General features: G+C 43.6%; 1 protein-coding gene and 1 long non-coding RNA gene across 5 annotated transcripts in view; one reads left to right on the forward strand and one right to left on the reverse strand.

The window, feature by feature from the left end:
- Positions 1–1959: 1959 nt before the first annotated feature.
- On the reverse strand, positions 1960–4125 carry LOC125933996 (uncharacterized). 2 transcript variants are annotated; one of them, XR_007461178.1, is made up of 2 exons: positions 3107–4125; positions 1960–2348 (listed from the first exon to the last, which is right to left on the reverse strand). It is a non-coding gene; the product is annotated as an uncharacterized LOC125933996 (long non-coding RNA). The 2 variants fall into 2 exon arrangements; XR_007461179.1 differs by having other exon boundaries at positions 1960–2382.
- Positions 2144–16513, forward strand: part of UPF3A (UPF3A regulator of nonsense mediated mRNA decay) — a 31686-nt gene continuing 17316 nt past the window's right edge. Inside the window, exons 1-7 of one of the 3 annotated variants that reach the window (XM_049647302.1) lie at positions 2144–2264; positions 5361–5467; positions 6806–6912; positions 10166–10264; positions 10389–10499; positions 14468–14523; positions 14614–14772. In XM_049647302.1, the coding sequence (XP_049503259.1) occupies positions 10472–10499; positions 14468–14523; positions 14614–14772 (243 nt within the window). In that variant the 5' untranslated portion in view covers positions 2144–2264; positions 5361–5467; positions 6806–6912; positions 10166–10264; positions 10389–10471. Of the gene's footprint in view, positions 2265–4140; positions 4363–4611; positions 4803–5360; positions 5468–6805; positions 6913–10165; positions 10265–10388; positions 10500–14467; positions 14524–14613; positions 14773–16513 lie in introns of those variants that run through there. The other 2 variants (XM_049647299.1, XM_049647300.1) reach the window with 2 other exon arrangements.

A 16513-nucleotide genomic window follows, 5' to 3' on the forward strand; every position in this document is an offset into this window, starting at 1 on the left:
AAAGTAAGTTGCCTGGGGGGCTCAGTCGGGTAAGCGTCCAACTTCCACTCAGGTCATGGTCTCACAGTTTGTGGGTTTGAGCCCTGCATCAGGCTGTGCTGACAGCTCAGAGCCTGGAGCCTGCTTGGGATTCTGTTCTCTCTCTCCCCCTCTCTCTGCCCCTCCCCCATTCGTGCTCTGTCTCAAAAATTAACATTGAAAAAAATAAGACTTTGTACATTTGAGGAATTTGAGTGCAGCTATAGATGCTTCCAAGGCCCAGCATCCTAGCTATTGTGTGTTTCAGCTTATGACAGCGAATGTCAGTTTAGTGCAGTAATGCACTTAGGTCGTGAGTTACCTGCTGCTCTTCAGACTCAAATAGTGTGGTTCTGAGTTTTCATCTTTCTTTTTAATGGCTTTTTTATCTCTTCTCTATCAGGATCACATGTGCCTATTGTTATGCCTCCCCTCTTTAGCTGGGGCTGGAAAATCAAATGACTGAACTTAAAATAGTAATTTTTAAAATAGATAAAAATATAGGTATTAATACTTTTTTCAAGTTTATTTTGCCTTCCAGATAAAGTATTTCTTCCTGTAATTTCTTCATTGATCACATGGTATGTTTTTTTAAGTTTCCGAAAAAGCAAACTCCTGATAAATGAGCCTCATTACCATATTGACAGTGCTTTAAGAAATGAAAGGCAAAATCCAAGCTGTTTTTCAGGTCAGCAGTCTAGTACCAATGTTTAGGCTTCAGAGAGTATCAAAGAAAGGTAATGTGTAATTGTACTGTCAAGTAGTTTTCTATACCACCCAATATTTTACTCTCATAACGATGCATGGTTTACTAAAAAGGCATCCTTCTTGCCAACTTTAAAGTGATCATGCTGTCATTTTCAAAGGGATATGGGAGTGTTATGATCACCTGCTGCTTTAAACCAGTGCCATTTACCAATTAGATGTGCTCCCAAGTAAAATGTAGCCTTTCCTGTGACAAGCATTCACCCCAGGATCACATTCATGTGTGGCGAAGCAAAGTTACCTACTTTATTCACTCTGACATTTGGAGATTATTTTCTTTTATTGTCTGTAGTTGTGTATGTAAAACAATGTAAAAGAAAACATATATAACAGGCTTGGCAGTATGTAGGAATCTAGACTTTGTGATGTACTTATTTTTTCATATAAAATCTTAAGCTATTTTGCAAGTGTATTTCATTCACTGTATCTTGAAATTTGTACTATAAGATTTTTTAATTTACAGAATAATTTCATAGTCATACCTGAATTCTAAAATTCTGTCATTTTTGGGAAACCATTTCTGAGAACCTTATTTGTTAATAACAGGAAGTAAAGAATCTGAGGAGTCTTTAAAAATTGACCATGGTGGCCATTGGCTAGGGGAAAAAAAAAACATTTGGGCATTTTGCTGTCCAGATTGCAGTACACATACAGCAAACATGTGAGTGCCTGTAGGTGCCAGCTACAGGCCTGGACTGGGCACAGAGTTGGATAAAGACATAGTTCCTGCCTAAGTGAAGGCACAGTTCTAGGTTGTTAGGGAATATTCAGCATTGAAACAATGTAGTAACTAGTAAATGGAGGTATGCTTGAATTTCTGGGGATCTTGAATCACTTTGGCTGGGAAGATGTTGGGTTGGGATGAGAAAGACTTCAGGAACGTCCTTCAGGATAGGGCATTCCAGGCCGAAGCCATAGCATAAACCGTGGCTTCACTACGGGGGCACAGTATGGACACAGGAATACCACAAAGCGTTGCACATGACTTGGGCCTAATGAGAACTCCCTTTCTGAAGACAGTTCTTTTCTCCATTTGACAATTTTGCTTTTTGGCCTAGTATAGATGTGAGTAGGTTTGTGGTATGAGGTTTAGAATCCTTATCTCAATTTAAAAACCTCACCAAAGAGCAAAAGATACTTAGATGACTGTGTCAACCTGAAAATAAAGAGCCACAATGAGAGGCAAATGAGTATTTATTTGGGACCAAAGAGTTGCAGTGTCGGGAGCACAGATTCAGGAAAGCAAGGTGGTTTTCATGAGGAAAACAAATGACATGATTTAAGGGAGAAATTTTTTTTCTATGGGTGTTTTAACAGGCTAGGCTACTCTGGGTTATATACTGACTGAGTGCTGATTCTGTCTTCAGAAAGTCCACAACCACCAGACTTGTGATCCGGATGTCTGTTCTGCTGACTTTTCAAACAGTTGCTTAAAACAACTGCCGTTTTACCCAGTGCAAAGGTTTTGGCCCAGTTCAAAGGTGAGTATGGCGGTTTCTCTCCACTGGCCACTCAGACTCGATTTTAAAATGGCTCCAGTAATGCCAGTTTTTCAGTTGGTTAGTCTGAATAATATCAAGAAATTAGAAAAGTAAAGACCTGCAAATAGATTGAGAGCAGTTTTTTAAAAGTCCAAATATGTGCTCTGTAAAGACTGCTGAAACATTCCAATTTTTCAAATGAATGGGTTTCACGTTTTTCAACATCAGCCCCTTCTGCATCTACCTCCTTTCCGTCTTTTGTATTAAAAGATTTTATTTTTTAATTTTTTTGACATTTATTTACTTTTGATAGAGACAGAGCACAAGTTGGGGAGGGGAAGAGAGAGGAGGAGGCACAGAATCCAAAGCAGGCTCCAGGCTCCAAGCTGTCGGCACAGAGCCCAACACAGGGCTCGAACTCACAAACCGGCAGATCAAGACCTGAGCCAAAGTCGGACTCCTAACCGACTGAGCCACCCAGGCGCCCCTGTATTAAACGATTTTAGGTGGCAACCATATTTTCCTTCTTTTTATCACAGGTTATACCATCAGAGCTTTTGATCAGCATACCTAAACTGCCTGTACGGAGTTGATTTGAGACCAAAAAAAAAAAAAGAAACCGTGGAGCCAGGGTGGGCAACCTTATCATAGGTGTGTTTCTAATAGGATTCCTTTAGATTTATGAAATATTGACAACTGCTCCTTGCCCCCTTCATGGGGTTTTAGAAAACTGCTTTGGAACTGCTTTTTGAGTCTTGGCTCATTTAAAAGTCACATTCCCAGTGTGTTCATTGGTAGCGAGTAGTTTAAGGATAAAGCACTAGAAGTAGGCCTGGACTTACCTCCAGTATCTGACAGTGACTCCCTTCATCTCTGTTTGTACTCGGAAGTTCTCGGGAGAAAGATGCTATGAATGACAAATACAGCCAAGGTAATTAAAAAATAGGAGAAAATATGAAAAAACGTGGCATTTAAAATTGAAGACCTGATGGGGCACCTTAGTTGGCTCAGTCAACTAAGCATCCACTTCAGCTCAGGTCACGATCTCGAGGTTTGTGGGTTCAAGCCCCGCGTTGGGCTCTGTGCTGACAGCTCAGAACCTGGAGCCTGCTTTGGATTCTGTGTCTGCCTCTCTCTCTGCCCCTCCTCCACTCGTGCTCTGTCTCCCTCTCTCAAAAATAAACATCAAAACAAAACTGAAGACCTTCTATACATTCTAATCTGAAGTGCTACTGCCTCTTAAGTTCATAAAAGAAAAATATATGAACGAGAACCTGGCTTGGTTGCTGTCCCATTAATAGCTTCGAACAGTTGTGTAAACATTGCTGCAAATCCTTCAGGCCCCGTTTTGTGGGTGCCCTGGGTCTGAGCAAGGCACTCGCCCCTAGAATGCGGGGCTCAGAGATGAATAAACCCTCTTTCTGAGCCGGCCACTTTCTGCTTCCAACTGCGGCGCATTTATTCTCCTCCGTATGGGGAAGCCATTTGTGGTGTTTGCCAACCCCTCCATTCTTCTTAAGTGCTGTTCTCTTAAGAAAGGTTCAGATTTCCTTGGAAAATAAAATAGCTGTAAAATGTGAAGCACGTGTATGTAATTCTCAGGAACACTTAGCCAAACGTGCTCTGGTCCCTAATTTCCCGCCGACTGGCTACTGGGAGAGGCCTTTCGACCCCTTGCCGTCCCAGACCCACCCGGGCTGCCAGGGCCCACCTCGGCTTTACGTCCCGCGGCACTACCAGGTTGAGTCCCCTGGGACAGAAGGATGCCATGCTGGACGTGGAGCATCATGGGTCGGGGGAGCGGGGGGAGGGAGAAGGGGCGGTGTCGTCCCAGTTCTCGCGAGGTTTCGCCCTGAGAAGGAGGCAGAGGCGGCTCCGCGGCGGGTGCGAGATGCGCTCAGAGAAGGAGGGGGCCGGAGGCCCAGGGGCTGCCGTTGCTGCGCGGGGCCCGAGCGGGAGGGAGAAGCCGTCGGCCGTGGAAGTCCAGTTCCGCCGGGAGTCGCCGCGGCGAGAACCCGAGGCGCCACCAGCCTCGTTTTTCGTTTGCGGGGACGGCACTTGCAAACATCGCGAGGAGAAGAAAACGGTCCTGAGCAAGGTGGGGAAGGGGCGGGACAGATAAGCCTCGCGAGAGGAGGAGGGTCTTCAACAGGAGAGGCGAGGGCGTCCCTGCAAACCTCGCGAGGAGAAGAGGGATGCTCTTCAGCGTGGCGGGGGTGGGGCCAATGGTTGGGGTGGTCTCGAGGGATGGGGCTAAGAAAGGTGGGTGGGCGGAGGCGAGGGGCTGCGGGAACGGGGTTGGGCAGGCAAACCTCGCGAGAAGAGGGATGGTCTGAGCGAAGATGGGGCGGGCTCAGGGTTTGGAGTGGTGGGAGGAGGTGATGCCACGCGCGGCGTGTTCTGGGAGCGCGGGTCCGGGCTGGGCCAGCCGCTTTAGCACCGCGGACAGCGGTTGGGGGAGGCGGGGACGACGTGCAGCTGGAACCGTTTCCCGTTCCGCCAAACGCGGCCTTTTCTGATATGGAAGGAGGAAGAAGAGTGCGTTCAGCCTGTGTTGTTTCCGATTGGGGCTGCCACGCTGAGATGCTGGGCCACGGGGAGGCTCTGTCCTCGGCCCGGGCGATGCGAGGGGGCGGCTCGGCGAGGGTCCGGTCCTGTCCAGGGAGGGCGGCGGGAGGATACTGCGGGCAGGGGCGACAAGTGCGCATCGCAGGCGGAGGTCCCTTGGCAGGAAGAACCGGTGCACCGCCGGGCTGTTAGAGTTGCTGTTGCTCTGCGTGCAGGGAGAATGTAGGCGGAGGTTTTATTTTTCAACTCGGGCATGGACAGTAAGCGTCATGCCAAGAGTTGTCTGGTTTCCTGAAAAGGAGCTGCTTTATGCACCCCTTTTTCTGACCTTACTGATTCCGTTTAGATTAGTCAGCCCTCATTACCCTTTTGACAGCCATGTTCTCCATGCATGTATTTCTTAGCTTTAAAATGTGTGTTTCTGCTGGACTCCTGGTTGAGATCTCCTTCTGAACCAAAACACAGGTGACATTCAAATTATTGAGGCAATGATAGTGAAACAAAACCCACCCAGAGTCCTTTCTACAGGTGGTCATCCGGCGGCTTCCTCCCAGCCTCACCAAGGAGCAGCTGGAAGAGCAGCTACACCCACTGCCGGCACATGATTACTTTGAGTTCTTTACTGCCGATTTCAGGTGAGAAGCTGCTTACCAACATTAAGAAGCTGGGAGGTCTTGTCACTTGGTGAGAGATTAAGATTATTATAGATGATGAAAGCTATGTTTATTTCCGTCTTCTTTCCTACATGTACTCAGAAATCAGTGCAGACCTTTATTTCTGCAAATTGTTTCCAAGTAGGCAGATCATTACATTCTACTAGCACCACCATAGTCTAAAGAGAACAAACACCAGAGACAGAAACAATATTCCAGCCCCCAGAAACCGACTTGTGCTCCCTTAAATCACTGAGACCCCTGTCCCCACCTCACACCTGCCAGGTTATATCTTTTTTGATTCTCTTTTACATCTTGGTAGTAAGGTGGCTCTGACAACACTTTCACACTTCTAGATTTTCTTTTTATTAACAATGAAAGAGCAGACCTCATGTTAGACCTTCAACGGGTGATAGTTCAGCTAGAATTTTGTGATTTTTCACTGTTTTTATTATTACCTTTATTATCATTATTATCCTTTTTATCTTCAGTGTCATGAGTGCCATGAGTTTGTTATGGTAGCCATATAAACTTTCCTTCTGAATAAATACATTTAAGTTAAAAATGCCAGTCCATTCAAAGAAAAATATCATAGGTAAATATAGATTTGGTTTTAAAAAAATAGATGATTTTCAAATGACTAACCTTTAAGAAAACTGGTACCATTAAAGGACAGGCACCGGACTCAGAGCGACTCAGGTTGAATCATAGTCCTATCTTTAACTAGCTGCACCTTTTGCACATACTGAATTTCTCTGGGCCTCAGTGTTCATGTCTGTGAAATGGGGTTGAAAGTTCCTGCCTATGAAGGAAATTGGTAGTTGTGAGATCAAGGAGAAAGAGTTAGTTCTTCTATAGTCCCCATACCATGTGCTACAATTAATATCCCTTTAACATACGTAAAAGTGGTCATCAGTGAAGAATATCTTGTAAATACAACGTTTTCAACTGTGAATGAATCATGATTAGGTTGTATTACATCATCGTGTGTACTAAGGAAAACCTTTAAATAACTTTGCCTGTGATTTTCAACCTCGGAAGACCATTATTTTAACCCTGGTTTTGTGTAATAGAGAAACTGACCTTAAGTGTCTTTCCCAAGTTATTAAAAAGATCTCGGGTAATGTTTTGTTTATTTTTGTTTTTTTGTTTTTTTTGCTAAAGAATACCCAGATTATTGTAATTAAAAGAGAAGTGATTCTTTGGCATAAAGGTTTTATTTGAAATAGTTTGTTGCATCTAGAAAAGGAAAAGAAAATCAAAATTAAAGAAGCCTTGCATTTTTTTGCTAACAGTTTTCACTGTTATCTTTTATTTCAGTCTTTATCCTCATCTCTACTCAAGAGCATACATTAATTTTAGAAATCCTGATGACATCCTTCTTTTTAGAGATCGTTTTGATGGATATATCTTCATTGACAGTAAAGGTTCGATTGTTGGCTTTTTAAACTATTATAATCTCTAACTACATTAATTATGTTTTGCTGGAATGTTTGTGAACTGTAATTAAGTTCTCAGATACCGACTTAAAATAAGTTCATAAATTTTTATTGTGTTACTGTGGTTATGTGCTTGTGTTGAAAATTGAAATTATGTGTAAACCAAAGAACTCCGGCAAGTCTTTGTAATCTATTTATGTATTATCAGAGAGTGAAGTTTTTCATATAAATGAGTTTCCTGGATAAGTGAGCTTCACTTTCTTTTGTACCAAAACTGAATTGCTTTGTTCATATTCAATATAAGTCTTTTAATTTATATTATTCACTTATATCTATGTCTTAAACAGAGAACTTTTTTAATCATACATGTCTGGATTATGTCATGGGGGATGGGGATTGTAGTAACGAACATCACTTTCTCACTGTTGAACAGCTGCCCGCTGAGACCATGATATTTATCTCTACTCTAAACGGTCCCAGTTCTCTGTACTTTTGGGTCCTCCCTTTGTCCTCCTTTCCTGTCAGACTGTCAACTGTTGTGTCCACTGCAGTCAAGTCTGTACACCTGTATCAGCATATTCTCTGTACACCTTTCACCAGCCAGCCTCCTCCCACTCCACCCACCGCACTACTGATAAGTGTTTTCTCCTCCACTGAGAGGGAGCAAGAAACCCTCAAAGAGTGACTAGGCCAAGAGATTCTTTTCTTTGAGCAAAAACAAATTTAATGCTTGAACTATTTGACATTTGTGTTAAATGCTTGTTTGTTCAAGTGCCTTTTTCCTTTAGTTTTTAAAAAGTTATGGTAAGATACGCAAAACTAGATTTACCATCTTAGTCTTTCCTGAGTGCACAGTTCAGTAGTGTTAAGTACATTCACACTGTTGTGCAGCCCACTTCCAGAACTCTTTTGATCTTGTAAAACGAAAACTCTGTACTTGTTAGATAACTCCCCTCTCCTCCCCCACCCCCAGCCCCTGGCATCCACCTTTCTGTGTTTTGTTTCTATGAATTTACTACTCTGGATACCTCCTATAAGTGGAATCTTACAGTATTTCTCTGTTTGTGCCTGGCTTACTTCATATAGCCTGGTGTCCTCAGTGTTCACCCATGTTGTAGCAGGTGTCAGAATTTCCTTTTTAAGGCTGAGTAATATTCAGCTGTGTGTGTACCACATTTTGTTTATCCATTTTTCAGTGGACCCTTGGGTTGCTTCCAGCTCTTTGTTGTGAACAGTGCTACTGTGAACATGGTGTGCAAGTATCTCTTGGACACCCAGCTTTCAGTTTTTTTGGGTGGATACCATTGTGGGATTGTTAGATCATATTATAATTATAGTATTAATTTTTTGAGGAACTGCCCTACTGTTTTCTGTAGAGACTGCTTATTTTCTCTTCCTGCTGATAGTGCACAGGGTTCCAGTTTTTCCATATCCTTGCCAGCAATTGTTGTTTTCTGGGGTTTTTTGGTAACAGACATCCTAGCGGGTATGAGGCAGTATCTCATTGTGATTTTTGATTTGCATTTCCCTAATGCTTAGTGATGTCGGCATCTTTTTGTGTGTTTGCTGATGTCTTCTTTGGAGGAAGAGAAATGGAGGGATGTTCAATTTCTTCGCCCATTTTTAAATTGAGTTGTTTCTTGTTAAATTGTAAAATTTTTGTTAATATATTATAGATCTTAACCCCTCATTGGATATATGATTTTTTTTCCCCATTCCATAGGTAGTCTTTATATTCTGTTGATGTTTCAGTGCTTGCTTTGGCAGCACATATACTATATTCTGTTGATGTTTCTAATGTGATGTCCAATTTTTCTTTTTTTATTTTAGTTGCCTGTACTTTTGGTGTCATATCTAAGAAGTCATTGCCAAATCTAATGTCAAGCTTTTACTCCATGTTTTCTGCCAAGGGTTTTATAGTTTTAAGTGTCATGTTTAGGTCTTTGATCCATTTTCAGCTAACTTTTGTCTATGATACTAGGTAAGAGTTCAACTTCATTCTTTTGCATGTGGGTATCCAGTTTTTCCAGCACTATTTGTTAAAGAAGATTGTCATTTCCCCATTGAATGTCATCTCCCCAATTTCCCCATTAGAGAGAGAGCACGTGTGAGTGAGGAAGAGGGGCAAGGAGGGGAGAGAGAGAGAGAGAGAGAAAGAAAGAGAGAGAGAGAAGGAGAGAATGAGAGAATGAGAGAATGAGAGAATGAGAATCTGGAGCAGGCTCCATGCTCAACAGAGCCCAAGGTGGGGCTTGATTCCACAACTCTGGAATCATGACCTGAGCCAAAATCAAGAGTCAGATGCTCACTGACTGAGCCACTCAGGTGCCCCAATACCATACTGTTTTGATTACTGTAGGTTTGTAATAAGCTTTGAAATCAGGAAGTGTGTCAACTCCTATTTAATAACTATCTATGTCCCAGGCATTGTTGATGGAGCAGTGAATGAGACATTGTTCCTCTCTGTCCAAAGCCCTGCTCTCCTCCTGGTTCTTGACTTTCTCCTGGATAGTTAGGGTTAGCATCGAAATATCTTTCAGATAATAAGAGTTGCAATATCATAGTCACGTGACCATTCCTGACGAGGCTGAAGGTGATTACTCAGTGGATTTAGTACCAACATGAAAGTGTTCCATGTGTTGATTAAGTGTATAGCAGGTTATCTTGGTGAACATTTCTTGGTATGTTTTTCCCCCCCGCACATAATGACCAAGTCAGTTTCTCATGGCTTTCATTGTAAACATTCCTGTTTGAAGCAAACCCTGTCTGATTATTGTGCACACCCTTCGAAGCCCCTCTTTTAGTCAAGAGTCTCTTGTAAGCAGAGTAATTCCCTTGAACTCACATAACAGATTGATAATGGCATTAACCTTTTAAAATTAGAAGAAATTTAAATGTGACTAAGAAATGTATTTAAAGGTACTCCACGATAAACTCTTCAGTGGGAAAGAGAGAGTTTATTAACATTGAGTTAATGTAGAATTCACCATTTGATGAATTTTGAATGCATTCAGTTTTGTAACCACTACTAACACATGAAAAATCATTTTATTTGATAAATAAATGCTCGTCCTTTGTTCATGTCTGGAGTTTGACATGCTAAGGTTATGGTTGCTCGAAATATAGTTAAAACAGTTAACATTGTCATTGTTATACGCGGTCTTTAAGAAAGCAAACGTTATTTACTAAAATGAATGTAGTGGAATTTCAGAATGGCTTTTGCAATTTGTTTCTAATACAGGCCTAGAATATCCTGCAGTGGTAGAGTTTGCCCCATTCCAGAAGATAGCCAAAAAGAAGCTAAAGAAAAAAGATGCCAAAACCGGAAGCATTGAAGATGGTGAGTCCTTTTACAAAGGCTGAATTAGGAAACTGCCAAATCAAATACACTGATCAGATATAATTCGTCTACCAGATATGGGGAGGAGCATGTTTATTTTCCATTTTTCTTTTTAAATTTACAGATCCGGAATACAAGAAGTTTTTGGAAACTTACTGTGTGGAGGAAGAGAAAACGAATGCCAATCCTGAAACTCTTCTGGGAGACATGGAGGCAAAGACAAGAGAGCTTATTGGTCTGTTTGCTCATTTCTTCTATTTGTTGAGACGTGTACCTACAAAGCTTGTATTTCTTTTTCATGAGTATTTAAAAATACACGCTCATGACAGGCTTGGCAGGAATGTAGAATGTTTTCCAGTTGTAACAAAAGGATGGCAACCCGTGAAAATATTTCTGCGTGTCTGTTGATGGAGAGCACCAGAACTTCCAGTCATAGGCGTTTTGTTGACAGTTACGATGCTTCCAGACGAGCAGTAAAGAAGACCGTGGAGTGCTCTGTACCTGCTACATCAGGGAGGGAGTGCTGTGTCTCAAGATTGAAGTCAGTCATCTTTCTCAAGAGCAGTCCTAGAGATGAGATGCTTTGCCCAAGTGTGAGGCCATGTTGTTACTGTTCAGAAAATACCAAGCGCTCTGAGAGAGCAAGCAGACAAGTGGATAAACCCATCCGGAGCACAGAGTCTGCTTTGAATCAGGCTTCAGCCCTTTTTTGCAAGCAGCATATTTTAGAAATGGCTATCTCCTGGTGGCAGGTTGTAAACTTACCTGGTGTCTCCCTTGCTGTCTGCTTCCACTCGCCCCTGCTCTTCTATCCCTCCCTGTGGCTGTGTCCCACTTGCCCATCAAGATGTCTAGAATGGGATGATTGCCCTGTTAATAGTTTACATTTTTATTTACCCATCTCTCCCCACCCTCCCCCCCAGTAGAACCTTATTTTCATATTGGTGGTCCCAGTAGTACATGGTTAGACAAGGTTAGGTATTCAGTAAATGTTTGTTGAGGAAAGTAGTAAGAGAGGTTAACATTTGAAATGGTCTTCATTAGTCAAGTAATGAAGGTTTATGTTTTGTAACAGCTGATTTAATGTGTGGCTCAAAAGATTTTTAATCACTAAAGCAAATATTTGTAAAGATGTGCTTAGGGTACATTTGCTCATTTTTGGTCAGCACATGTTGACTGGGAGTAGGGAGTGAGCATGGCCACGGCCATCACGTAGCTGCCCTGCTCATGGGCAAGACTGCAGTAAACACCCGAAAAATAACCAGGCTTCAAGCCAGGGCATCTTCATGGGGCAGTGCCACGATGTGGTGAAATAATCCTGAGTGGGAAAGACCCTCTGAGTCCACATTTGAGCTGAGAGCAGCCATGCTAAGAGGTGGGAGAAGAGGGGACTAGAGATGAGAGCTGGGAGCTGAGCTGCGGGCCCATAGGAGCTGGATACATGCCTGTGTGCTTGGTACACGGGTGGGCCTCAGGCGGAGCGGCTGGAGAGGCAGGTGAGTGAGAGGTTCGGAGTTTATTGGAGAGACAGCTGGAGACCATTGAGGGAGTGGCGTGGCTTGATTAGTTCTCCCCGTCGCTCCATACATGATGGATTGTGGATGCCCTGAGAAGACATTGGGCTTCCAGTGGGGAGGCTTTGCTCCAGTCCAGGGAGGGCTGCTTGTGCTAGCCAGCAGAGTCCACATAAGCTCTGGTGGATTGGGTGTGGGAAGAAAGGAAACAAAGAATCCAGGCCCCCAGGAGTTTTACCCAAACAGATCAGTGGATGGGGGCACCATCACTGACCTGGGGCAAACTGGGGAAGGAAACTTACTGGAGGCAAATTGAGATCTCACTGTAGAGCATGTTAAATTTAGGAAGAGCTTAGAAAAGAAGCAAATTAAAAATTTACAGGACTTGCCCTGTCCCCCACCCCCCCACTATCATTTCTTTCCTACTTTGCTATAAAAGCCTTTGTACAGGGTACCCACAGAAAAGGACCAGGAGCTTCCACTGGTGGATAGTTTTGAGGCAGGCCTTGGTGGCCAGACACACACCATCCAGCTGCTCCAGCCACCCTCCCACACAAGGGGGACATCCTTTCCCATTCCCAGCCCCTCACCTTGTTCCTGGTGCACAGTAGGTGATCATAGTGTTTTGCTGAATGAGTAAGTGTGATTCAGAATCTGTGCCCATTGAAGTTTGAATCTTAATCAGGCAATTCATGGCAGATTGCCTTTTTCTTTTCTTCGATTTTGGCCTTCAGTGGACTCTTAATGATCTAGTCTGAGCAATGAGGGTTAAATGGAAATATTAAATCCCTCTGAAGTTGCAGGTTAGTGCGGTGGCATGGCAGGGTCTGTGGAGCGGACAGACCTGGGCTCAGGTTCCAGCCCTAAGACTTAGCAGCTGTGTGGCCACACCTGAGCCTTAGCATCCCTGCTGCCAGGTGGTGGTGACAGTGCCTAGAATGGAACAGCTCTCTGTGAGTGGTGAGAGTCATGCTGTTGGATAAGTTAGTGTTATATTACATGGCCATGCACCTTGTTTAACAAATGATACATTTCTGTGGTTTGTAAAGCACTTTCTTATCCAGGGTCTCATGTACCCTTCATATCGATCCTTTGGGGTAACAAGGGAGGTGTTTGTAGAAGGGGGAAGGCAGGTGGGATCTCGGTGTTAGCTCCCCCACCTACCCAGGGAGATCTTGGTCCTGCTCTTTGCTGACAAGTCCAGAACTCCCATGGTGAAGAGCAGATCCTCCCTATTTGAGGTGATTGCCTATTACAAAGGGCATTGGCTGTGCTCATCCTGAGCCAGAGTTCATGGTTAACACAGGAGCCACCCAGGGAGGAAATGGGCTCCTCTTGGCCCCTGTACTTATGATGAAACGTGGGCATTTGCACAGTCCTGAATCCAGGGCAAAGCTTTCTTGGCAGAAGCCATTGGTATATTATGTTGCGGTGTTCAGGAGTCTTTAATTCCAAGGTAAGAACCCCTGCCCAGGGGCTTTCTTGTAGAATTTATGATTAATTCCTGATCCTTAGAATTCTGGAAATGTATGTCTTGGCCAGCCTTCAAGTGCGTCCAGGGATTCTTTCTTCCCTCACTTAATCTTAGATCTTGAAAGAGCTGTAGCATAGACCCAAACCATCTTCTGCCTTCCCACCTGCATCCACAGCCACTGCCATAGGGAACACATGCTTCTCAGAAGCAATCCCTTTGAGAGGCTATGCCCGGAGGCCTGCCACAAATGGGAACCAAATTTCAGGTTAGGTCAGACAGGTCCAGGGCATGAAAACTGAGGATCAGGTTTGAGTTTATGGAGAGGTTCATTCCTGGGTGGCTAGTGCTGCTTAGATAAAGTGCCATGGGGTGGGGGGCAGTGTCACTGTCTAAACTTTTACACCTGGTTATTCTGGTTTGTAGAGTGTATATCATGAGAAATCACAAGAATCCACATTGCTTAAAATCATTGTCTAGAGAGCAGAAAAGGAAGAAACTCCCAGAATATATGTTGAATCAGTGAATCTATCAGCGGGCTATGTAATGTTTTAAAATATCCGCAAAAATGCAAAGATACTTGGGCGCCTGGGTGGCTCAGTCAGTTAAGCGTCTGATTCTTGATTTCGGCTCAAGTCATGATCTCACGGTTTGTGAGTTCGAGCCCTGTGTTGGGCTCTATGCTGACAGCATGGAGCCTGCTTGGGATTCTCTCTCTCCCTCCCTCTCTCTCTCTCTCTCTCTCTCTCTGCCCACCCCCCTCCCCCGCCCCCAATAAATAAACTTAAAAAAAATAATGTGAAGATACTCATAGCATTCAGGAAGTCTAATCCATTGTACTCATTTTTCTTTTTTGCTTTTATGGCGTCTTTGTAACATGAAGCCTCCCTTAAGAATCAGGAGTTCGTTGCCTACTGTGTGTAGAGTTGTCAGTGCCTCCAGATGATGTGATTTTATAGTGCTGGAATAGGAATTTCTCCAGGTACAATGTGTGCACATCTAAATTGTATTCGTTTATTTATTATAAATATTTTATTTTTAAGTAATCTCTGCACTCAACGTGGGGCTCAAATTTCCAACCCCCATATCAAAAGTTGCACGCTGTGCCTACTGAGCCAGCCTGATTATTTAAGGATTAAATTGAAAACAAGTATTTAAAATAAAGGAAAGAAATCATATTTTAGAGTTAAATACTACATTCGAATTTTTGTGTTTTAGCTAGAAGAACCACACCTCTTTTGGAATATATTAGAAATAGAAAATTAGAGAAGCAGGTAGGTTGACCTTTTTACCTGATAAATATCCTTCCTGTCTCTGCCACATTCGTGCAGACAATTTATACACATGCTTTTCCACGTCTTCAGAGGATTCGAGAAGAGAAGCGAGAAGAGCGAAGGAGGAGGGAGCTGGAGAAGAAGCGCTTACGGGAAGAAGAAAAGAGAAAAAAGAGAGACGAGGAGAGGTGTAAGAGAAAAGAAGCAGACAAACAGAAGAGAACAGCAGAGAGAGAAGTAAGGATTAAGGTAATCTTGAGGGGACCTCTCCTTTCGTTTTTCCAAAAGTAGTTCTGCTACAGGCACGCCTTTTAGGTGTTTAGCTCTTGCTACTTGTAAGGAAACTTTCAGCCTTGTCTCTTACTATTATAGTTCCATTTCTCTGCGATACAGCAGTGGTTCTCAAACTGTGTTCCCTGAGCCCTGGGGGTTCCTTGGGCATGCTGTGGGGGAGGTGGAGAAGGACCACCCAGCGGAGCCCCACACTTACATGTCAGAGTTGGGGCTTCTGCTTACGTTTCCATCAGAGAGAAGACTTCCTGACTAAAACGTACATGTTTGGAAACCACTGGCCCCATGTGCACTGGCCTTTCTAGATGAGGGCTCACTCCTGGTGTTGGGTGTTACCATTTTCTTTGCAGGAGCAGCAATGTTTCTACTCTCTTGCCCAATTTCTCCTTTGACTGATGCATTCATATGGAAGGGTGGCTTCATGCACAGAAGGAGGTCTTTCCAGTGTAAAATATGTTGCCCCAGTTTGAGCCAGCCCTTACTTCTTAGTCTTCTGCTCAGATGACCTTATTAATCCTAGACTTCAACCTAATGTGCACCTCCCCTCATTGCACAAAGGGTTTGAGATGCTTTATAGGGATTCATTAAAATTATATCAGAAAAAGAAAAGATCAGGACTTGGGGGAAGATAGAGTAGAAAGGGAAAGGATGGGGAAGAGATCACAGTCACCATAATTGAGCAATAGACTGGTTTCTGGTATGCTTGATCAGAAACAGTGTCATTATCCATGAAGGAAAAACAGGCCAGTTCTTTAAGGAAGGCGAGGCTTTTTCTAGGCCTTTGCTTCTAAATCAGTTTCTCCTGTAGGTGGTCACATGAGGCTCACTGGCTGAAGGGAACAATTTCTTCACAAAACTTGTACAAAAACACACAACTGTGTGTATCCTTGAGGCCTGGCTAGGTTTGCTGCAGGAACAGGTAGCCTCACACCAGTTCATGCAAGGAGTCTGTTGGTGGCGGGCTGTGGCTGTCGGTCACCACTTACCGTTACTGCCCAGGACCCGGCGACCAAGGCTGCACCTTGGCATTTGCTTCCACAGCCCTTATGACCAGGCAGGAACGTGTGATGCTGCAGGTCGTATGCCCATGTTTCTCTTCTGCCCACGTTTCACTGGCCAAAGCAAGTCACACGGCGGTACCTAACCTCAGGTTGGGGGCATGTTTAGGAAGCACTAGGAGGAGAACCAGAAGTATCTGATGAACAGCACTAAGGAGTAATTTCCAAAGACTGTTTCTTCAGGTGTCTCTCTTGAAGTTTAAAGGCAGTGTTGAAAACCTTATCTAGATGAAAGGTGTGGGGCAGGTCATGTCCCTCGAGCACATTTGCTGCAAAGACAGCACCTGGATGGGCAAGATGAATGGGGAACTGATTGTCCCACAGAAAGTATCTCCTAATCTGATAGCATTGATGAAATTGAGGAACCCAGCCAAGACTATCAAATAAACACGTTCATTCCCCCTCCGTCAGCAAGGACATAGCAAAACCAGGGTATTCCTCAGGAAACAACTCTGAGGTCGTGTTTTTCATTCGTCCTTGTAGTTTTAGTGAACACACAAGTCTCCCAACAAAATTGTAGCAGATAGACTTCCTGTAACAAACTTTTCATCTCCAACAGCATAAATCAACAGCCCTGGAAAGGTAATCAATAAAATGAAACCTTAATATTACGGAGAAACCTTAAGCATTAATCCTGACAG

This window comes from Panthera uncia (assembly GCF_023721935.1).
Source record: "Panthera uncia isolate 11264 chromosome A1 unlocalized genomic scaffold, Puncia_PCG_1.0 HiC_scaffold_16, whole genome shotgun sequence".
Lineage (NCBI taxonomy): Eukaryota > Metazoa > Chordata > Mammalia > Carnivora > Felidae > Panthera > Panthera uncia.